Genomic DNA, 24,638 nt, shown 5'->3' with positions numbered 1-24,638 from the left:
GACTAGTGGTAGCGGGTATTGGTAACATACTGTTTAAGCCCTGGTAATTAATGCCCAGGCGGAGGCCACTGTCCTTTTTATCCAGGAGAAAGAAACTAACTGCCACCAGGGATGTGGAGGGTCAAATATAGCCCGTTGCAAGGGCCTCCTCAATGTATTCCTCCATAGTTTTACTTTCTGCTAGATACAATGGGTACACTCAGCCCTTGGGTGGCATGGCATTCGGTAACAGGTCTATGGCAAAGTCCCATGGGCGTTGGGGGTGTGGGGGGCTTGGTGGCTTTTTCCTTGATGAAAACCTCTCAAAGGTCATGATATTGTTCAGGTATTGTCAGTGGTTCATGACTTTCTGGGCTTTCCACACTGGTTGTAAGGCAGGTGTGAGTGATTGGGTTGTGTAGGCAGTGATTCAAGCAATAGAGGGACCATTCAGACCATTGACCACTCAGCCGAGGGTTCCCTCTGGCGGGTGTAGAGGGGGCTATTTCCTCATAATAAATAATTTTCTTGCTTTTTTGGTTGTATTTCTGGAGGTTAGTTCTGTGTGAGTGGAATCAGATTATTTTAAGCGTACATCTGGATACGAGCCAAAAAAACAATTTCACCACCCAGCCATCAAAGGGAAACATCACCGGAATATTAACACTTCCGGCTCACACTATAGCTTCGTGGCTACTGCTATATACTGTAAGTTAGCTGATGTGTTTACACAACATCTACATTGTAGAATGTTTTGCCTAAAATGAATCCAGCAGAGCTAACCTAAAATCTGGCTGTAGCTATTCAGCAGGGGAAACTCCTACAGGACTACCAAGCTCAGCTAGCAGCATTTCAAAACACCAAAAAGCTGTTGCTACAAGCGCTATGATCTCCCTTGCATTGACCTGAAATCACAAGGATGGCTCTACTCAAAAAGTTTGATGGCTCGACCGATTGCTGTTGAGGATTTCTATGCCAAATGTGAGATTTTCTTAAATCATCAGCCGGAGACATCTGGTGAGGATGCTACTAAATGTGCTTTCCTTAAGTCTCTTCTTTACAGGAGAGCTCTGGACTGGGTAGAATCCTTTGCACGGTTTACACAGCAAATATGAGAGGTATTTGAATATCCAGCTGGAGGGCACGACATTTCCTTACAACTGCTAGAACTACGCCAGGGCATGGACTCTGCAGCAGATTTTGCAGTGATATTTCAAACATTAGCAGCACAAAGTGGAGGGAATGGCATGGCCCTGAAAGCTGTTTTCTGGAAAGGTTTGAATTCTACTCTACAAGCAGAACTGGCCTGTTCTGATGATCAGACCAGCCTGTCAGATTATATAATCCTGTCAATCTGTTTGGATAACCTTCTTCACAACCACCCCTGTCTCTAGCAGCATTCCAGGTGGACCATTTTGAACTGAAGCGATTTGTATAGCTACGAATCACCCCGGAGAGGTCTACTTCAGTTCCCACCAACGTAAATCTCCATGTTTCTTCTCATAGTCTGCTGCTTTCTGTACAGATTGGTTACTCTAAGGCCCATTGTCTCTCAGCTTTAGTATATTCAGGATCTGAAGTAAATCTTATCAGCCATGACATAGTCAATGGACTGGGCCATTAAGAACCTGGAATATATAATATAGGCCAGGAGACTTAACCTATGACAAGCTAGGTGGGCTCTCTTCTTCACCAAGTTCCAGTTCATGGTAACTTGTAGGCCAGGATAAAATGAGAGCAAAGCAGATGTCCTATCCCGCCCACAACCTTATCTGCGACAGCCCCACCCCTGAACTCATTCTGCCACCATCAGTAATCATTACTCCTGTTCACTGGGACCTGATGGAATAAATACAAAGAGAACTAGCCACCAAAGCCCTGCCCACTAAACAGGCAGGATGTCAGCTTCCAGTCAGTCTCCTGGAACCACTTTCTATACCTCAGCACCCATAGTTACACATCGTCATAGATTTCTTCTATGCTCACAGATCACCCAAGTTCCCAGGGCCACCCAACTGTCCTTGAAGCAGTGGACTGATTCTCCAAATCATGTGAATGTGAATTAATGTTGCTCAAAGGAGCTGGAGAAAAAAAAACTATCCATCCATCCATCCATCCATCTATTCTTTTACCCATCTGTTATCCAACTATCCTTCCAATCATCCATCTTTTCATCCAACTATCCATCCATCATTTCATCCATCCAAAGACAGGATAAGGCCTATAGAGAGAGAATAAGGAGGTAAAGAGAGATAGAGAGTAAGGAAGGGAATACGGAGGAAATCAGAACGAGAGAGAGAGAGAGAGAGAGAGAGAGTGAAGGAGATAAGGAAACAGAGAAGAGATCAAATATGGCAAGTTTCAGATCAAATTTTGGTTACACGTGTGAGAATCGTCAAGGTAATGAGGATTCGCCTTAATAAAGGGGCTTCAGCTTAAAATTGCGGATCTAAAATAATTAGTAACTTTTACTTGCATTGGTTTGTCGATAAGAGTCCTGATGTAGTGGATCAAGGAGGTTCAGAGATTCGAAGTCCTCGGAACAAGCACGAGATTCTGCTGGAACGAAAAAGGTTTCGGTGGTGCAAACAAAGTTCTTCGATTGACGCTGCTGGCAAAGTCTCCGAAGAAAGTGAAAGTCTTGTCCCAAAGAAAGATCGGAGTCGAGTAGGGCGACGATAGAAGAGGTCGTGCTGGGAAAAAAAGGAGCACGGGGGCCCCCCCGACCGCAGAGTGGAGAGGGGTTGGCCCCCGTGGGGCCAAGCCGAGCTGAGCCGGACAAAAAGCCAAAGCTGGACAAAAAGCCAAAAAGCTGAGCAAAAAGCCACGATAGATAGGTGCTTAGGGTTTTTATTGATCCCTTGGTCGCGCCCAGTTTTTCAGATTGACCAATCCAATACCTGAAACTTTTTGAGGGAAAAGTTTCTTTGTCTCCGCTCGGTCACTCATTTGCATGCTTTATGGTGAAGTCAGGAATGGATAAAGTTCCAGTTAAAGTATCGTAGGCTCATATTATGTACTTGGATGACCATATGGCATACACTATTGCTTATAAAAGTAAAAGCGGATCATTTTGATAGTAGACACGAAAGAGACAGTATGAGAGGAGAGGAAACGGGGTATAGGCAATTAAAACATACATTCTTATCTTATAAAAGATGTTCTATTTCATGAAAACACAGAACAACAGGTCATGAGTGGTAATACAACCATAAAAATATAAAGGCAAAAGGGGAATACATATACAGGTGTGTTAGGCATGGGTCAGTTAGGGTTTTACTATTGTTTTATTGAAACTTGAATCAAGGAATCTCCTTATGTGTGTGCGTGTGGGGGTCAGGAGGAGTGTTTCCAGATGCTTTGGGTGTGTGTGTGTGTGTGTATGTATATGTGTGTGTGTGTGTGTGGGTTTGGGTGTGTGTGTGTGTGTTTGTCTTCAGTCAGAACTTTGGTCATCCCCCGGTCAAGGCATTGATTTGGTTTAGATTAGGGAATTTTTGTTGTCTTTTAACAGCAGTAAAACTGCTAGGCACAGGGTGATTTGCATGTTAAGGTCACAAGTTGATGGGAAGTTCCAGGGGTGTGAAGCTGGGCTATCAGTATTGATGGTCTGCAGAACTCCAACATTCATGGAGGCAGGATTCCTCCTTTGTCTCCAGTCTCGTTGGGGGGGTCATTGGTTATCCAGAGCCATTAGACATCCCGGAACCTGGCTCCCATGAGTTACAGCATGTCGGTTGAGGTATAATGAAACGACTATAAGTAGTGATAGCTCAGTTGTGAGCTGTGTAATAGTTAATTGAGTTTTTGAGAAGGATGCAACGGACCCCATGAGCAAGTGAGCCGACCTGGAGACGCTACAGTTCCCCCCTTTTGGACGAGGAGTAACCTGTAGGGGACATCTTCAGCCAACAGTTGTTGGAAAGGTCGGCTAGCAGGTGGCTCATGAGGGTTAGAGGGCAGGTGGATCAGGATGGTTGGATGCCCTCTAGTGCCAGTTCCGAACTCTGCTTAGAAACAGGGTAGATTGTTGGGCCTTTTACAGCTTTCTCGGGAACAGTCCTTTGCTTAGTGTAGGCTTTGTGTGCCAAGTCTCTCATCTGTTGGGTGGACATACTCCGTGGGCAGACCAGGACCCCCAGGTGCTGGCTCACACTGGAGTGCAGGTTCCTGAGAAACAAAGTCTTGAGATTGAAATCCTCTTCCATTCCTGGCTCATTTCGTGCGCCGAAGTAGGCCTGTTGGAGCTTGTTGTAGTAGGCCTGTGGTGTTTCTAGTTTGCCCTGTTTTAAGTCCATGGCTGCAAACAGTCCGTGTTCTGACTCTGGTTCAGAGAATTCTTTAATTTAATCTTGTTGAAGTTGCTGGTAGATTGCGGTGACCGTTTCTGGCTGCCGGTCTAGGAAACTCCACACCTCCCGGCTGGAGGTGATCCTGAGAAGGCAGAGCTTGTCTCGTGTGCATTCACATTGGTCAAAGTTTGCAAATGAAAGTCAATGTCCTGCAGGTAGATGTGCACATCGTGGCCTCCCATGGGGTTCGGCATGAAAGTGGGAATATTCCTAGCCAGTTTGTCCAGTTCCCTCGGGGCCACCCTGTGCCTGGGATATGGGGTTCCTTGAAAGGACTCCCTCCCCCTTTCTGTTGTTGGGGGTTCGATGATGCTAGCAGGTGAGGTCTTGAGTAGGGGCACCTGCTCCCCCCTTTGGACAGGAAATTCTTGGCCCAGAGGGTGGAAACCCTTTGAGGTTGAGGGAAATTCTACGGAGTGCATTTTCCTTTCAGTCACCTTGCAACCTATACGCATGTTTAAGTTCCCTGTGCATCTTTGTTTTGACAGGGCGTTGATTTTGGCCCGGGCACTTTGCAAATGGCCCTCGTAGGCCGTAGCCTTGGCGTCTCTTTCTTTCAGTTCAACCTCTGCTCTTTTTAAGAGGCCCTCAGCTCGCTGGAGTTCCTTGCTGAGCTTCTCTCTCAGGTAATTTTCCTGTTGCTCGCACCATGCTGTGTCCACCTGGAGCTCGGCCAGGGCTGTCTGTAGTTTCACTACTTCCTCCTGCAGCTCTGGTTCCTGTTCACCTGCCGTCCGATGTCGGTGCTCCATTTTGGTCATTAGCTGGTCCAGTTGACCGTGAGCAATTTCCAGATTCCTCTGAGCCTCTCCAGCTTGGATCTTTAGTGCTGCTGATTCTTGTTCCAGGTGGGACATGCTTGCTTCACCCCCCTTTTGCCTGGAGGAAGAGGTTGTGTGCCAGAGATCCCAGAATCTTGGCCAGCTCCTTGTGGCTGTAGTCATGCGTGGGATCGCGGGCCATCAGGGCACTTAAGTTGTCATCCAGCTGTTCAGGGCTCAGGGGTTGTATGTCTCTCGCAGCCTCCGGTAGGAGGGCACCGGTCATAGCGTTCAGCCAGGCCTCTAGTCGGTCCCAGTGTGCATCAGGGCTTGATGATCGAGACATGCTGGCTCACTGGTGGGGAGAGAGAAGAGAGAAAAACGGTGCGAGGACCAATGCAATTCTTTGCCGTACTAGTGATGGTACTACTCGGCGAATATATATATCTATATATATATCTGACAGTTAGCCCTAACGATTAAGGCCGAACGTGAGAACTAGGTCAGGTTGACGGCGTGATCACCTAAATACCTTGGGTTTTCTTAGATTGCCAAATTTTACCTTGATGATTCTCACACATTAGGTTCCCACACAGATGCACAGAAAATGGTGAAAAATAAAGACCCAACTATTTGAATCAGCAGGGGAAGAATAGGCCTAAGCCTGTTAACGCTGTTAAGGGTTTAGAAAGGGGTTGCTGTTGGGGTGGAACTTAGATTGTTGACCTTGCTCGCGGAGCGGGAGCGGCTGAATACCTGAAATTTGTGATGAAAATCAGCTAATCACCTTTGGACTAGTAGCAGCAGGACAGTAATATCTAAGTTCCACTTTGGCCAGCGATAGGTACAGCAGGATGGGTGGCTCAGCTTGCTGTGGTGCACTGCGGAGGCAACTTTCCTTTACTGATGGAGTAAACCAAGGAGTGCCATAAAGGGTTAAACCTAAACACCCCAGTTCCACACACTTATTTTGAATTCAGGTTCAGGTTCACTGCAGTTTAAATTCTCTCTTTCTTTTTTTTTCTTAACAGCTACTCAGGGTGCTCTGAGCGCGCACATAATAATAATAATAAACAAAACAAAAAAAATAAAATAAAAATAAAAAAAAATACAAAAACACCAGTAAATTAACCCTGAGTGTGCTCACAGAACAGAGTTTGAACATGCCCGCATTCTCCACCATAATATGTAGCGAATTTAGCTCAAAATTTAAATATTTAAGTGTAATTATAACTGGTTATAATTAATTATAAATATTCAAATGGGGGTTCTTAGAACTAACTGTTAGAGAATCAATAACACAATTATTTGATTTGTTCGTCCAGCGAACAGACAGTATAATTATTTATTAATTCCGTGAAAAGTTATCTTCCTGGCCAAGAAAGAATAACTATTTTATAAAGTACTAGCTGTAATTTAGCATGTAGCAAGAGCAATGTTCAGGGACCCCGAAATTGTGAGCAAAGCACAGAGACAATCACTCGTGAATAAAATGCATTTAATAAAACAGAAACACACAACACATACTAACTACGACATAAAAGACAGGATAAGGATTATAGAGAGAGGATAAGGAGGCAAAGAGAGATAGAGAGTAAGGAAGGGAATAAGGAACAAGAGAAGAGATCAAATATGGCAAGTTTCAAATCGAGTTTGAATGTAAATAGACTCAACGAAAAAAAAAAGAAAAAAAGATCCCAATCCTTCTTCTGACGCAACTCTTCATACTTCATACCCGCTTAATGCTTGTTACTCTGCCAGTTATGTTGTAGCCTGATAGATTTGATAAATACTTTAAAAGAATGAAGAAGACAGAGAGAGAGAGAGAGAGAGAGAGAGAGAGAGAGAGAAGTTAGCATTTGGTTTGTTAGTTTAAAATCTCAGTAAATGATATAAAGGTATTTTTTAAAAAAAACTTTAGACATTTTTAATCTAAAAAAAATTTCTACTTAAAATTTACATATTTAATATATATATATATATATATATACATATATATATATATATATATATATATATATATATATATATGTAAAGTGAGTACACCCCTCACTTTTGTGAGATACTGTGTATATATGTGTGTATATACAGTGAGGGAAAAAATTATTTGATCCCCTGCTGATTTAGACCTTTTTAATGGTAGGTGTATTTGAACAGTGAGAGGCAGAATAACAAAAAAAATCCAGAAAAACGCATTTCAGAAATGTTCTACATTGATTTGCATTTTAATGAGTGAAATAAGTATTTGATCCCCTATCAATCAGAAAGATTTCTGGCTCCCAGGTGTCTTTTATACAGGTAACGAGCTGAGATTACAGATTACACTCCCTGAGAGTGCTCTTAATCTCAGCTTGTTAACTGTATGAAAGACACCTGTCCACAGAAGGAACCAATCAATCAGATTCCAAACTCTCCATCATGGCCAAGACCAAAGAGCTGTCCATGGATGTCAGGGACAAGATTGTAGACCTACACAAGGCTGGAATGAGATACAAGACCATCGCCAAGCAGCTTGGTGAGAAGGTGACAACAGTTGATGCGATTATTCCCAAATGGAAGAAACACAAAAGGACTGTCAATCTTCCTTGGTCTGGGGCTCCATGCAAGATCTCACCTCATGGAGTTTCAATGATCATGAGAACGGTGAGGAATCAGCCCAGAATTACACTGGAGGATTTTGTCAATGATCTCAAGGCAGCTGGAACCATAGTCACCAAGAAAACAATTGGTAACACACTATGCCGTGAAAGACAGAAATCCAATAGCGCCTGCAAGGTCCCCCTGCTAAAGAAAGCACATATACAGGCTCATCTGAAGTTTGCCAGTGAACATCTGAATGATTCAGAGGTCGTGTGGTCAAATGAGACCAAAATCCAGCTCTTTGGCATCAACTCAACTCGCCGTGTTTGGAGGAGGAGGAATGGTGCCTATGACTCCAAGAAGACCATCCCCACCGTCAAACATGGAGGCAGAAACATTATGCTTTGGGGGTGTTTTTCTGCTAAGGGGACAGGACAACCGCACCGCATCAAAGGGACGATGGACCGTGTATCGTCAAATCTTGAGTGAGAACCTCCTTCCCTCAGCCAGGGCATTGAAAATGGGTAGTGGATGCAAAGAGGAGTGGACCCAAATTCCTTGAGATGTGAGATGTGTGCAAACCTGGTGGCCAACTACAAGAAATGTCTGACGTCTGTGATTGCCAACAAGAGATTGCCACCAAGTACTAAGTCATGTTTTGCAAAGGGGTCAAATACTCACTTCACTCAATAAAATGCAAATCAATGTATAACTTTTTTGAAATGTGTTTTTCTGGATTTGTTTGTTCTTATTCTGTCTCTCACTGTTCAGATAAACCTACCTTTAAAATTACAGACTGATCATTTCTTTGTCAGTGGGCAAATGTGCAAAATCAGCAGGGGATCAAATAACTTTTTCCCTCACTGTATATATATATATATATATATATATATATATATATATATAAGATGGTACTAAACTGTGACTTTCCACGTTATTGGGGGTGGTGTCCTTAAAGGTACTTGTCAGGAATCATTGGGACAGTTCACTACCAGACCACTGGAGGGGGTGCTGGCAGGTGAATCGTCGAAGCCTGCTTTGTTTGCACTTCCTGTGTGTTTTTTGCCATGCCCCCTATTGTTCTGTCTTCCTGACTTTTCACCTGTTCCCCTTTCACCTTGATGTTCTGCCCTATATATATATATATATATATATATATATATATATATATATATATATATATATATATATATATATATATATATATATATATATATATATATATATATATATATATATATATATATATATATATATATATATATGATCCCTTGTGATCCCTTGTGTACCATAACCACTGTTATGTGTGTATGTACGTTAGCCTGGCCGTTCGCCAGGATGTTTGTGTTTGTTTTATTTATTTTGTTAGTCTTGCCTTACCCCTTTAATAAAGCAGTGCTTATTTGATCCTGTGCATAGGTCTGATTTCCATGGCGTGTGGATGCACGCCATTCCCACGGATAACCAGGTTCGAACCCTGTGGGGTGAGGGGGACCCGGACGTGACGGTTCTGATTTTATACTTATATTTATATACATTTAACCTTAACTGTACACTAGAAAGATATGTGTAGTGTAGAGTTAAAGTTAAAGTATTAATTTAATTTGAACTCTACCTTAAATCAGGAAAGTTACAGTTTAGCACTCTTGAACCTAAAATTGAGCTCCTGCTGGAAGATCTGGAAGAATTTAAAAGCTTCCTACCTGCTGCAAAATAGCATTGGCTTGATTTTTATCCAGCGCCACAGAAGATCTGACCAAAGCTCGCACCCCGACACGGAAAGGAAACACTGTTGGAAATACAGATCACTTTAAATATATGTGCTATTACAAGGAAGGACCATGGTAGCATTGCAAGTACAGTGGAACCTCGGCATACGAATGCCCTCCTTTACGAATTTTCACCTTAAGAATTGAAATTTTGCATTGACATCTGAAGCATTTCCTTCATACAAACTGAACCAAACCGAATGCCAGCTGAGTTGCGCGAACGTCCGGGAGCTGTTTAAAACTTGTTTGCATCAGTGGAACAGTTTAAAACTTTTTTTATAAGCCAATCAAAGCCAACAGAAGTCAAGTGAGTGTGTATATAGGTCTATACAGCATGTGACGAGGCTGAACTCTAATTGGCTTGTTTCAAATTTTCCTTGGGGCGCAGCACTGGGTGCCCCAAACCCACCCACTTTTGTTGTTAGCGAATCAATATTGTTTTTATATACTTGGCCTCATGTGATTGGACCATTTTCAACAAGTCTTATTAGCGCCCAGCAGATAAAAGAAGGGTACTGATTAATGTGGAAGCAAGCAAAATATCTCAGAATGAAAGAAAATTCGGTTCTATCTTTACAAAAACACCCTTTCACAAGGCATTTGGATGAAGAAAAAAAAGAATCAAGGAACTAGGACCAGATCGAACCAATTTGCAAATTTAGCAGCAGTCAAGTGCTGGAGGTTGAGCTTACACTCTGTGCTTTTCTGACTGGCCATGCTGTCAATGGAAAAGAGACTGGTGACTGAGATGACTGACTTTAACCAAAATCTCTCTGAGAAATTTGTAAGCCAGAAAGAAAGGAGAGAAAAATTTCTTTTCTAATAGTACCACTGGCCTGTGATTAGGCACCTTTCCAGTGTGTGTGTGTGTTTTAATGATTGCATGCTTTAACAGTTGACTTTTCAACTTTAACAGTAACATTTTCAATATTTTATGTTAGCAGTAATGATACATAATCACCTGATAAGTGGCTATTTACAGCCCTGCATTGCTAACAGTTTGATTTTAAGTTTGTTTGCCCCCCCCCTAAATTTTTTTTTTAGCACCAGCCAAACACACTTCACTTAAATTTCCTTTCAGTGAATCTGACTGGAATATGCAATTGTGATTGTAATTGTTTATTTACTCAGCAGTCATTTACTGGAAGATAGAAAGTTAAAATGCTTACTTGTAAAAGGTGTTGAGGAAGGTGTATAAGGTGTAAAAGGTGTAGAGGTTGGGGATGATATGCCGTGAGCTTTGAGTACAAGTATTTTAAAAAGAGACAAAAAAAAAAAGAAAAATAGGTTATTTAACAAATCCAATAAAAAACAAAAAATTTCAGTTACTTGTATATAATTTCAACATAATTTAAGTGGCAATTTACATACACACACACACACATATTATCATGGACTTTTCTGGAGGAACCTACTAGTATTTTTTATAGTGCTTAAGAAATAAGAAAAATACTTAAGTTATTGTATTTCATTACTATACTTAAGACCTTAAATAGGTATCTGAAAAAAGTTTAATCACCTGAATGCAAAAGTAATCACATGCCTTTAGCTAATCACTAAAGCTAATCACCTAGCTTTTGCTAGGGTTAGGGTTATTGACTAGAGCCCGAGTCCTAGCTGAAGAGAACCAGATGCTGCCAGCACCATGCTTTATGCTCAATAGGTTTCTACTTTGGTCTTATCCGTAGACCAGGGCATATTTGTCCACATGGATTTAAGGTAAAAAGATCAAATTCTTACTTGTATTTGGTGTTGTTGTTGTAGAGTTGGGAGGTGAAGTGGTGTTGGTTGTTGGAGTTGTTGTGTTCTCAGCTTTGGATTTTAAAAACAGACAAATCTATTATATAAAAAAATCTACATACAAACTTACAAACATAACCTTATATTTCATTTACTTTAGATATAATTTCATTTGTAATTTCAACATATTTTAAGTGACAGTTTATGCCCTTATTTGGGGGATTTTTATATGACTATATGAGTATACGATATATTGTTTTTAATACTATATATTAGTATATATTATTATTATTATTTAACTATATATTAATTATTTAATTTGATTAAAAATTCTTTTATTTTCAGTTGTCTAATATAGGCTTGCAGGCAAAAGATAAAAATGCTTACTTGTAGTGGTGGGAGGTGTAGTGGTAGTGGTTGGAGGTGTAGTGGTAGAGGTGGGAGGTGTAGTGGTAGAGGTGGGAGGTGTAGTTTTCGGAGTTATAGTGGTAGAGGTGGGAGTTGTAGTGGTAGGAGATGTAGTGGTCGTGGTGGGAGGTGTAGTGGTAGTGGGAGGTGTAGTGGTAGAGGTGGGAGGTGTTGTGGTAGAGGAGGGAGGTGTAGTGGTCATGGTGGGAGGTGTAGTGGTAGAGATGGGAGGTGTAGTGGTAGAGGTGGGAGTTGTAGTGGTAGTGGTTGGAGGTGTAGTGGTAGAGGTGGGAGGTATAGTGGTAGTGGTTGGAGGTGTAGTGGTAGAGGTGGGAGGTGTAGTGGTAGTGGTGGGAGGTGTAGTTTTCAGAGTTGTAGTGGTAGAGGTGGGAGGTGTAGTGGTGGGAGGTGTAGTGGTCATGGTGGGAGGTGTACTGGTAGTGGGAGGTGTAGTGGTGGGAGGTGTAGTGGTGGGAGGTGTACTGGTAGAGGTGGGAGGTGTTGTGGTAGAGGTGGGAGGTGTAGTGGTCATGGTGGGAGGTGTAGTGGTAGAGGTGGGAGGTGTAGTGGTGGGAGGTGTACTGGTAAAGGTGGGAGGTGTTGTGGTAATGGTGAGAGGTGTAGTGGTAGAGGTGGGAGGTGTTGTGGTAGAAGTGGGAGATGTAGTGGAGGGAGGTGTAGTGGTAGTGGTGGGAGGTGTAGTGGTAGAGGTGGGAGGTGTTGTGGTAGAAGTGGGAGGTGTAGTGGAGGGAGGTGTACTGGTAATGGTGGGAGGTGTAGTGGTAGTGGTAGGAGGTGTTGTGGTAGAAGTGGGAGGTGTAGTGGTGGGCAGTGTTGTGGTAGAGGTGGCAGGTGTAGTGGTAGAGGTGGGAGGTGTTGTGGTAGAGGTGGGAGGTGTAGTGGAGGGAGGTGTACTGGTAAAGGTGGGAGGTGTAGTGGTAGGAAGTGTTGTGGTAGAGGTGGGAGGTGTAGTGGTAGAGGTGAGAGGTGTAGTGGAGGGAGGTGTAGTGGTAGAGGTGGGAGGTGTAGTGGAGGGAGGTGTACTGGTAAAGGTGGGAGGTGTAGTGGTAGTGGTGGGAAGTGTTGTGGTAGAGGTGGGAGGTGTAGTGGTAGTGGTGGGAGGTGTAATGGTAGAGGTGGGAGGTGTAGTGGTAGTGGTGGGAGGTGTAGTGGAGGGAGGTGTACTGGTAAAGGTGGGAGGTGTAGTGGAGGGAGGTGTACTGGTAAAGGTGGGAGGTGTAGTGGAGGGAGGTGTACTGGTAAAGGTGGGAGGTGTACTGGTAAGTGTGGGAGGTATTGTGGTAGTGGTGGGAGGTGTAGTGGAGGGAGGTGTACTGGTAAAGGTGGGAGGTGTACTGGTAAAGGTGGGAGGTGTTGTGGTAGTGGTGGGAGGTGTAGTGGAGGGAGGTGTACTGGTAAAGGTGGGAGGTGTAGTGGAGGGAGGTGTACTGGTAAAGGTGGGAGGTGTTGTGGTAGTGGTGGGAGGTGTAGTGGAGGGAGGTGTACTGGTAAAGGTGGGAGGTGTTGTGGTAGTGGTGGGAGGTGTAGTGGAGGGAGGTGTACTGGTAAAGGTGGGAGGTGTAGTGGAGGGAGGTGTACTGGTAAAGGTGGGAGGTGTACTGGTAAAGGTGGGAGGTGTTGTGGTAGTGGTGGGAGGTGTAGTGGAGGGAGGTGTACTGGTAAAGGTGGGAGGTGTAGTGGAGGGAGGTGTACTGGTAAAGGTGGGAGGTGTTGTGGTAGTGGTGGGAGGTGTAGTGGAGGGAGGTGTACTGGTAAAGGTGGGAGGTGTTGTGGTAGTGGAGGGAGGTGTAGTGGAGGGAGGTGTACTGGTAAAGGTGGGAGGTGTAGTGGAGGGAGGTGTACTGGTAAAGGTGGGAGGTGTACTGGTAAAGGTGGGAGGTGTTGTGGTAGTGGTGGGAGGTATTGTGGTAGTGGTGGGAGGTGTAGTGGAGGGAGGTGTACTGGTAAAGGTGGGAGGTGTAGTGGAGGGAGGTGTACTGGTAAAGGTGGGAGGTGTAGTGGAGGGAGGTGTACTGGTAAAGGTGGGAGGTGTACTGGTAAGTGTGGGAGGTATTGTGGTAGTGGTGGGAGGTGTAGTGGAGGGAGGTGTACTGGTAAAGGTGGGAGGTGTAGTGGAGGGAGGTGTACTGGTAAAGGTGGGAGGTGTAGTGGAGGGAGGTGTACTGGTAAAGGTGGGAGGTGTACTGGTAAAGGTGGGAGGTGTTGTGGTAAAGGTGGGAGGTGTTGTGGTAGTGGTGGGAGGTGTATTGGAGGGAGGTGTACTGGTAAAGGTGGGAGGTGTAGTGGAGGGAGGTGTACTGGTAAAGGTGGGAGGTGTACTGGTAAAGGTGGGAGGTGTAGTGGAGGGAGGTGTACTGGTAGTGGAGGGAGGTGTACTGGTAAAGGTGGGAGGTGTAGTGGAGGGAGGTGTACTGGTAAAGGTGGGAGGTGTTGTGGTAGTGGTGGGAGGTGTAGTGGAGGGAGGTGTACTGGTAAAGGTGGGGGGTGTACTGGTAAATGTGGGAGGTGTTGTGGTAGTGGTGGGAGGTGTAGTGGAGGGAGGTGTACTGGTAAAGGTGGGAGGTGTAGTGGAGGGAGGTGTACTGGTAAAGGTGGGAGGTGTACTGGCAAAGGTGGGAGGTGTTGTGGTAAAGGTGGGAGGTGTAGTGGAGGGAGGTGTACTGGTAAAGGTGGGAGGTGTAGTGGAGGGAGGTGTACTGGTAAAGGTGGGAGGTGTAGTGGAGGGAGGTGTACTGGTAAAGGTGGGAGGTGTACTGGTAAAGGTGGGAGGTGTTGTGGTAGTGGTGGGAGGTGTAGTGGAGGGAGGTGTACTGGTAAAGGTGGGAGGTGTAGTGGAGGGAGGTGTACTGGTAAAGGTGGGAGGTGTAGTGGAGGGAGGTGTACTGGTAAAGGTGGGAGGTGTAGTGGTTGGAGTAGGAGGTGTAGTGGTTGGAGTAGGAGGTGTAGTGGTTGGAGTAGTAGGTGTAGTGGTTGGAGTAGTAGGTGTAGTGGTTGGAGTAGGAGGTGTAGTGGTTGGAGTAGGAGGTGTAGTGGTTGGAGTAGTAGGTGTAGTGGTTGGAGTAGTAGGTGTAGTGGTTGGAGTAGTAGGTGTAGTGGTTGGAGTAGGAGGTGTAGTGGTTGGAGTAGGAGGTGTAGTGGTTGGAGTAGTAGGTGTAGTGGTTGGAGTAGGAGGTGTAGTGGTTGGAGTAGTAGGTGTAGTGGTTGGAGTAGGAGGTGTAGTGGTTGGAGTAGTAGGTGTAGTGGTTGGAGTAGGAGGTGTAGTGGTTGGAGTAGTAGGTGTTGTGCTTGATGAAATCTCAGCTTTAGATGCAAGAATGAACAAAAAAAGAGACATATCATATAAAACAATTCAATAAAACATTATTTACAAACATTAACATTAGTTTCATATCATTAAGACAAATTAACAAGCATTATCTGGGAGTTTTTATATATTGTATTAGTGCTTTAGTACTTTACTTACTAAAGTAAAATAGTTTTAGTTTAGTTTTAGTATTAGTTTAGTATGAGATTTAAAAGATTTATTTTTTCCTAAAATTTTTCTATTTGCTTTTTACAAAAACCTGAAAGCTTTAATTATTATTATTATTATTATTATTATTATACTTTTATTATTTCTTATATCATCTTATATCTGATATAATAAATATATGATAAATTACAACATAAATAGCTATTCCCTTGAGTCACTGGCTCTCATTACTGTATTGAAATGTTACACAACAACCAACACTGTTCAAGCTGAGAACAAATAGAAATGTTAAAACTAGGGCTGGGCAATGATTAAAATTTTTAATCGTGATTAATCGCATGATTGTCATGAGTTAACGCGAGTTAACACTCTCTCTCTCTCTCTCTCTCTCTCTCTCTCTCTCTCTCTCTGTAAAAGTTCAGTGCCTTTCTCCATGTTTATTTATCCGCCGGTTCTAGTTCTTCTCCGGTTCCTCTGAGCGCTGCAGCAGTCTTACAGTCATCCGAAATGCTCTCATTGGTGCAGACACATCATCACGTTTATCCCAAGCCAATATGGATCAAGATCCCATCCCTCCCATTACCTGTGGTTTGTCTGTATGTGTATTCAGAGCCAGTGAGCAACAGACTTTTAAAATAATTTACAAAATAATAAAAACTGTTAACGATAAAATAATTGTCGGCGTTAATTCATTAATGAGTTAACGCAATAATAACGCGTTATCTTGCCCAGCCCTAGTTAAAACTAACAATAAACGAGTTGAACAAGTGTGCACACTGATTGTCCTATAATCTTCCTTTTTTTGAGTCTACAAACTTCTTGATTTGCTAATTTTATTCCAAAAAAAAAGCTGCATACCAAGATGCTGCCGTCACCATGCTTCACTGCATGTATGTTCTTCGATCAGCTAATAAACTGTGTTGTTTTTCACCGCACATGTTTATTAGAGTGCACGCAGGTTACAAAGTTTTCATCTTTCATCATCATTGCATTGAAAAGGAAACAAAACATTTTTAGGGAAATATGTTTTTAATGCTAAGTTTTAATAAGTATATATGATGTATTATAACAACGTTAAAGGTTGAAAAAGATCTGGCCAGATAATTTGCATCATAGTAATCTTTTAACAGTGTAGACTTTCCATATCTGTGGAAAATATTTTCATCTTAACATGAGACAAAAAACAAAAACATAAATAAGACCATTTAATTGAAGCTTTATGGAACTCACCGATTGTCCCGTTTGTAAAAATAACCACTCCAACAAAAAGGATTAGGAGTAACATGTTTCCTGCTGAGGCTGTTACAGCTGACAGAGGTACGTGTGTGTGTGTGTGTGTGTGTGTGAGTGTGGGTGTGTGTGTGTGTCTCAATTTTCATACTTGGTGACATGCAACTGCAGCAGTTCCAGTAAATCAGGTTATTTTCATCTAATTATTCAATACGCTATGCTTTTTTTTTTCTGTCTTTTAAACCTAGAAATAAAAGGAAGCTGATGAGTTATAAGCTAGTGATTACCTAATTAATTCTAATTTTAACTGTACAGTAAATGGAAGGCATGTCATTCCTGCATAATTAAAAATAATTAAAATTAAAAACACAACAATTAAAAATTGCTGTGCTATGAGAGCGACAATATACACCAGGAGGTGCTTTTGATATAAATAAAGTTTACAATTTGTTTCTATTTAAAGAAGGATATGTTTTCACTAAAATTAACCATTTTTCATATATATATTTCAGGGTTTTTGGGTTTTTTGTTTTTTTTTAAAAAAGGGCCGAAAATGGACATTGTTATAAAAGGTTGTGAAATGTGTGCCCAGTGTTATTTAAAACAACCTGAATCATAAGGCATCAGATTAGAAAAAAATGAAAGCACTGTAAATGAGTCATGAGTCAGTAATGGAGACAGAAAATGAGTCAGAATGAATTTCAGTCATGTTCAAGTAATCATTTATCTTACAAATTCATTCACTGGTAAGAAAAAAAAGAGAGGATTGAATCAAAAATCACTCCAGCTGATGTTTTTACTCATGAATAAATATTTAAGTTTACACTTTGTTTGTATTTAAAGAACAAGTTTTAATTTTAACTAATGTAACTAATTTAACTAACTTTATTAACAAAAAATGTTTCATAATTTGAATTTTAATAAATAAATTTTTTTTAAATAAATGTAATCCTATAAACCATCCAGAAGACAATTTAGTTCCTATTATCACTCAGCAGTCTCTCTCTCTCTCTCTCTCTCTCTCTATCTGTTAAACCACTCTTGAAACTAATAAGACACAAAATGGATTGTCAACATACTTGCTGTGAAATTGATTTTGAAATTATTTAAGGTTAATATTTGAGATGCAGGTTCTGGAAAAAAAAAAGGAAAAAAAGAAAAACCAAAACATACAACATTGTCATAAAAAGCTGTGAAATTATCTCCAGCCTGAATCATTACACATAAGACAAATTGAGGATTAAAAAATTGCCTTAAATGGATTAAATTTAATCTAAATGAATGAATGAATGAATGAATGAATGAATGAACAAACAAATAAATAATTGACTTATAATAAATCTTATTTGCAATACTTCTCCAAACATGGTGGAATTAGGATTCATATCCAATTAATAATTCACTCCACAAACAAATCCAAAATCGACAGGCAAGAAACAAAACATGGTATAACAGGCAAAAGTTCAGTAACCAGGAAATCAACAAACTAGCAACCAAAACTAAATCACAAGCCGGGGAATTCGAAAAACAGAAAACATAGCAAGGTCATACACATAAATAAATAACACAAGAGGCTTGGTAAGTCGCTAAGGAACAATGCTTCATGCAGAGAATAGTGTGCACGCTGTATTTATGTTCCTGTAAATCCTGGAAGCGCTAGAACTCAGGCGAGGGTTCCCTCTGGTGGAGGGGCTGTTACAGGTCGGGATGTTACATAAGCCCTATTGATGAGGCAGCACACCTTTTTCACATTACACAATTTTAGCCCTGATTTTCAGTCGCCGACTAGTTTTGCAAAGTCGCCGACTAGTTTTGCAAAGTCGCCGACAAATGCCCAAAATCAAGGCAAATTGGAGCTTGTGCATGCGAGTGACAATCACACAGTGGGTCGCCGATGAGTGGACCTGGACCTGTTAGCGATGTGCGGTGTAAAATGAGTCCTGGCTGAAAAATACCAAGGTGATGACCTATAGCCAATGAGAGAGCAAGCTACAGGGCAGAGGGATGTTCGGGGAAAAGTTATAGACCACAATATCAGCAAGCTTTAGCTTCAGTTGGAGCACAATATTATAGTTTCATAGAGTCTATAGGTTTTTATCAGAAAAAAATTCTTAACTATAGTTATATCAGAATAAATAAGCTTTACAATACTATCAAACAGAAATATAGCAGAAACATTTGCTTGACCAGCCGCAGCAGCAGCAGCACATTGCAGAATTATTCATTTGTTCAATTCTGCAGAATGCACAATCCTTGTTCTCCACACAGACCTTTTGGATGGTTTTGTGGGGTAACATTTCCAGTCTTGTGTGAGAACTCTGATCTCACGTGTAATCTTGTGTTATTTCCTTATTATTTCTCACATACGTTCAGTTGTGAAACAGTTTGCAGACCACACAGAATTGTCTGCGATTATTCCTATTGTGAAGTCATGCAGTGTGAAACCTCTTGTCACCAATTCATTGTGCAATGTGAACACAGCAGTGACTGAATGCTCCCTCAGATAGTCATGCAGTGTGAAAACAACAGTGATCCGACCACTTTGAAAATCATGCAATGTGAAATTGGCATTAGAGAACCAATCCACGGCAACAAGAATAGTGTTATATCCATTTGAAAGAGAGATTCATGATAAACTCCACTCCCAAGTGTGGAATGTGGAATGTTCAGGGGGTTCCAGGAGTCCTGCTGGGGGCTGGTGTCAAGGGTTAGTTTAGGCACAGCAGGGCAAGCTCTGACATTTTCTGCTACATCCCGAGCCAGTGTGGGTCACCAAAAGCCATTTTGTATGACAGCCATGGCCCTTCAGATACCCTGTGGTTCTTCGGATACCTGAGTGCCACGTGGACTGACTGAATTACTCATTCTCTAAGTACCACAACACAAGGGAGGGTGGTAAATTGGGTTCAGGGCATGAGAGCAGGTGCACAGGGTCATGGCGGTGGGAGAGGTCGTCTGCTTTACCATTCTTAGTGTCTGGTCTATAGGTCAAGCTGAAGTGGAACCTTGTGAAAAACAGAGCCCATCTAGCCTGCTGGGGATATAAGCACTTGGCATTCCTAATATATTCTAAGTTCCTGTGATTGGTGATGAACTGAAAAGGATGTTGTGCCCAATCTAACCAGTGCCACCATTCCTCGAGTGTTTCTTTATTGGACAGCAACTCACAATTTCCTACATCGTAGTTTACCTCCACCAACGTCAACTTCCATGAATAAAAGGCACAGGGGAACAAGTTTCCCGGTTATGCATAGTGTTGAGACAATACTGCCCCTGGTCCACAGCTGGAGGCATCCACTTCCACTATGAATGGGAAGCTTAGATCGGAGTGTTTGAGAATGGGTGCAGTGGTAAAACTGGCTTTTAATGTTTCAAAAACCACTTGAGCTGACTCAGTCCAGAGCAGTTCTTTGAGTTTTCCTCGCAGGAGGGCAGTGAGGGGGGAGGCTATGAGACTATAGTTTTGAATAAATCTTTGATAGAAAATGGCGAACCCTAGAAATCATTGCAGGTTTTTCACCGTGGCTGGTACTGGCCAATATGTCACTGCTTTGACCTTGGTTGAGTCAATTTATACTCCCCCTTGTTAAATGATGTATTCCAGGAAAGTCTCAGCATCTTTGTGGAACTCACATTTTTCTGCTTTTACGTATAGCTGGTGGTGCAAGAGGTGAGTTAGTACAGTGCATACATGTTTTACATGGTCCTCATGGTTTACTGAATAAATTAAAATATAATCAATGTAGACTATGACATACTGATGCAGGAAGTCTCTGAATATTTCAATCACAAAGGCATGTAAATTGGTGGGCAGGTTGGTCAGGCCATCTTTATGAAATGGGGTTTGAAGTGGGTGTTATAAGTACAAGGAGAGTTTCTCTGTGTGAAATTATCCCACCTGGATGGTGATTGGAGCAGTCTGACGAGTACTGCAGCCTCCCCTGATAGGCCTGTTATCTACAGCAGTGACTCTCAGAGGTGTGCGGCTTGGTATGGCAGCCGCAGCCCAAACTGCATTCAAACACCTCAAGAGAACTTTTACCACCGCCCTCATACTGTGGCACCTGGACTCAAACCTGCCCTTTGTCATCGAGATTGATGCCTCATGTCGCAGGATTGGGATCAGTATTGTCAGATAGGCATGATAACCCAGCCTAGCTTTACCCTTGTGCCTTTTTACTTTTCCCCAGCAGACACCAATTGTGAAATGGGCAAGCAGGAATTCCTAACCATAAAGGAGGCATTAGAGGAATGGCATTAATGGTTAGAGGGGCCCACCACTCATTCCAGGTCATCAAAGACCATAAGAACCTGGAAAATATAAAAGGAGCCAAGAGACTCAACCCATGACAAGCCAGATTGGCTTTCTTCTTCACTAGGTTCCAGTTCACGGTAACTTATAGGCCAGGATCCAAAAACAGCAAAAAAGACACCCTATCCTGCCGCCATGATCTCATTTGTGACAGCCCCAACCCCAAATTAATTCTGCCACCATCAGTAATCGTTGCTCCTGTTCATTGGGACCTGATGGAACAAATACAAAGAGAACTAGCCATCGAAAGCCCCACCTTTAGAAAGTCTACTAAACAGGCAGTATGTACCAACAAGCCTTTGGCAGCATACCATAGCATGGGTTCACACCTCCAGAAACTTGGGCCACCCAGGTATTAACCAAACAACCCAACTGGTGCACAATGCCTGCTGGTGGCCATCCCTAGCCAGTGACATCAAGCAATATGTGGATGCATGTGCTGGATGCAATCCAGAACTCCCCAGCAGCTTCCAGCCAGTCTACTGGAACCACCAAACGCCTGAACCAGGAGCTGGGGCACTACCTAAGGACCTACTGAAGCCAAGACCAAAGCCGGTGGAGTGAGTTCCTGCCCTGGGCTGAATATGCACAGAACTCATTAATCAAGTCATTGCCAGGTCTCATTCCCTTCCAATGCATCCTTGGATACCAACCACCCTTATTTCCATGGTATGGGGAGCCATCAGATGTTCTCTCAGTTGACGATTGGTTCCAGTGCTGCCGAGAAGTGTGGGAGAGGGCCCACATCGACCTGCAAAGTGTCATTAGATGCCAGGAGATATAAGCCAACCGCCAATGAGGCCCCCATCCCTCATACTGACCTTGCCAGCTGGTGTTCCCCGGTTGGGGATCATCATCCGTGATTTGTAACACATTAGAGACCATAGAAACAGGATTAAAAGCAACATTTTTCCTGCTGAAGCTGTTGAAGTGGAGTACTGACCTCAACTCAACAAAACGTCTTTGGGATGAATTAAAGTGGAGACTGTGAGCCAGACCTTCTTGTCCAACACCAGTGTTTATCTGGCCTCACAAATGCGCTTCTAGTAGAATGGTCAAACATTCCCATAAACACACTCCTAATTCTTGTGGAAAGACTTCCAAGAAGAGTTAAAGCTGCACAGGGTGGGACAACTCCATATTAAATTCATGTGCATGTAACAGCAGACATCCCAGTTTTGGAATGGCTCAGAGTCTCTGCTCTAATTCATCCCAAAGGTGTTCTATCAGGTTGAGGTCTCTGTGCAGGGCAGTCATGTTCCTCCACACCAAACTCGCTCATTCATATCTTTATGGAGCTTGCTTTGTGCATTGGTGCACAGTCATGTTGGAACAGGAAGGGGTCATCCCCAAACTGTTCCCACAAAGCATAAAATTGTCTAAAATGTCTTGGTATGCTGAAGCATTAAGTTCCTTTCACTGGAACTAAGGGGCCAAACTTTATGCAAAATCAGAAGTTTTTGTTGATTAGATGGTGTCAGAGATGATAATAGTTGAGGAAAAGGTGATGATTTATGCAGTGGTGGTTGAGTCTAACTGTGAGTACAACTTCCCACCAATCATAAAACATAAATTCAACAAAATTTAAAAAATCATTCTATTTAGTGTTTTACTGTCTGGAGTAGGATCCAGATCTGCTACAACTCTGACCATCCATCCATCCATCTATCCTTTTATCCATCCATCCATCCACCCATCCATCCATCCATCCATCCATTCATCTATCCTGTCATCCTTCCATCCATCCTTCCATCCATCCATCCTTCCATCCATCCATCCATCCATCCATCCATCCATCCATCCATCCATCCATCCATCCATCCAATTATGGAAACACTCCTAAGGCATAGAACTACATCTTTGAGTCACGTCTCAGCTTTCAGATACATGTATTTATTTCTGATTACAGACTAACATCTACATGAACAAAAAAATACCAGAATAGTTTGAAAGTTTCACCCTTGTTTTACACATTTTGTAGTGTTGTAAATGAAATGAACATAGTTAGGTTTTAGACTTCATACATTTAATCAAAGCAGCCTATTAAATTGGGAAAGGGAAAAAAATATATATTTTTAAATAGAATTAAAAATACAATATCATAAAACTTTGCATAAATATTCACCACCATTGGTGTGAAACCTTTCATGTAGTTCTTGTAATGTAAAAGTACAAACAAAAAGTATCAGTTAGAGTTTTATAAATAATATTCCAAACCATTAAACCTACATTTAATAAATAGAAAGACTACAGCACATGAAGCTTCCACCATCATGTTTCACTCTATGGCTGATGAGAACTTCTGGAGGTTTCCACCATACAAAGTGTTTTGTTTCAAGGCCACAGTGTTTATTTTTGGACCATTTCCTCAGGTTTCTTAAGTCCTCAACATATGCTAGAAAATAATATGATTGTCCTTTGGCTATAATTGTCCTTCTCCTACCTTAACTCTGGATCCCTTCCTGGGCCCGATTGGGAACTTATCTGATTTACACTGATCAGCCATAACATTATGATCACTGACAGGTGAAGTGAATAACACTGATTATCTCCCCATCATGGCTCTTGTTAGTGGGTGGGATATATTAGGCAGCAAGTGAACATTTTGTCCTCAAAGTTGATGTGTTAGAAGCAGGAAAAAATGGCAAGCGTAAGGATTTGAGCGAATTTGACCAAAAAAGCCCAAATTGTGATGGCTAGACCACTGGATCAGAGCATCTCCAAAACTGCAGCTCTTGTGGGGTGTTCCCGGTCTGCAGTGGTCAGTATCTATCAAAAGTGGTCCAAGGAAGGAACAGTGGTGAACAGGGGTGGCCAAGGCTCATTGATGCATGTGGGGAGCGAGGGCTGGCCTGTGTGGTCCGATTCAACAGACGAGCTACTGTTGCTCAGATTGCTGAAGTTCTGAATGCTGGTTTTGATAGAAAGGTGTCAGAATACACAGTGCATCACAATTTGTTGCGTCTGGGGCTACATAGACGCAGACCATTTAGGGTATCCAATTCAAATGAGCATCTGTAGGATGTACTGGACAAACAATTCTGATCCATGGAGGCCCCACCTCGCAACTTAGTGGACTTAAAGGACCCACTTTTTCAGTCCCTCCCCTCTGGCAAGAGGCTCCGGTCAGGACCAGGACCTCACGCCACAAGAACAGTTTCTTCCTCACTGCAGTCAGCCTGTTGAACAGTGCCTCATTTACCCCCAGATGACCCCCCCCCAACCCGGACACTCACTTCCACATTCTAAATTGCATTACTGTTCATTTAAACTCACACTTTTGTACACAATACTTATCTAATCCTACATTGTGGGCATACCTCACATCTGTATATATATTACAGTCACTTTCACTGTTTACATTTTTCTATTGCACTAATTTTCATACAAGTCACCTTATACAGTATTTATTTAAATTATTTACCTGTGTATATGTTTGCACCTGACACCAAGACAAATTCCTAGTACTGTAAAGTGCTCCTTGCTGACCCTTTGCTGTACCTGGCAATAAAACTTTTTCTGATTCTGATTCTTCTGATGCTTCAGGGATTTCGTGGAGCCCATGCCTCAATGGGCCAGGGCTGTTTTGGCAGCAAAACTGGGGACTGACACAAGTCAGGTGGTCATAATGTTATGGCTGATCGGTGTATACCCTCTTTATCCAATTGTTGATTTTTTTAGTGGATGGCTTCCTCTAGACACTTCACTGTTTCGACTTCACCATATTTCAGAGCTTAAAATCTCACTGCCTGTCAGTCGGTTGTTTACTGAATCTGGTTCCTTTCCCGATTTCTTCCTCATACCAGCTGAGGGAGTTTTTCCTTTCCACTGCTGATTCTCGCTGTAGGCCTGTATAATAATGACCACACCTTATTTTGTTAGTTTTAAACCTTACCTTAAAATTCCATGTCACTTCTTCAGTTCTTCACATAAGGCAGACCAGGATTTGTTCATGTGTGTACACAGAGCAAACCAAAACCAGAGTATTTGTTCAAAACAACTACAAACTCCTAC

General features: G+C 42.4%; 1 protein-coding gene across 1 annotated transcript in view; it reads right to left on the bottom strand.

Moving 5' to 3' along the window:
- Positions 1-24,638, bottom strand: part of LOC131355867 (mucin-2-like) — a 31,591-nt gene that overhangs the window by 5,374 nt on the left and 1,579 nt on the right. The window contains exons 3-7 of the mRNA XM_058394407.1: positions 24,371-24,473; positions 11,569-14,910; positions 11,182-11,253; positions 10,611-10,679; positions 9,376-9,461 (exon numbers count right to left, since the gene is read on the bottom strand). Coding sequence (XP_058250390.1) covers positions 9,376-9,461; positions 10,611-10,679; positions 11,182-11,253; positions 11,569-14,910; positions 24,371-24,473 — 3,672 coding nt within the window. The remainder of the gene's footprint in view (positions 1-9,375; positions 9,462-10,610; positions 10,680-11,181; positions 11,254-11,568; positions 14,911-24,370; positions 24,474-24,638) is intronic.

Source organism: Hemibagrus wyckioides, linkage group LG07 (genome assembly GCF_019097595.1).
Source record: "Hemibagrus wyckioides isolate EC202008001 linkage group LG07, SWU_Hwy_1.0, whole genome shotgun sequence".
Lineage (NCBI taxonomy): Eukaryota > Metazoa > Chordata > Actinopteri > Siluriformes > Bagridae > Hemibagrus > Hemibagrus wyckioides.
The sequence above is the reverse complement of the archived record's forward strand: the minus strand, read 5'-3'. Positions and strand labels throughout refer to the sequence as shown.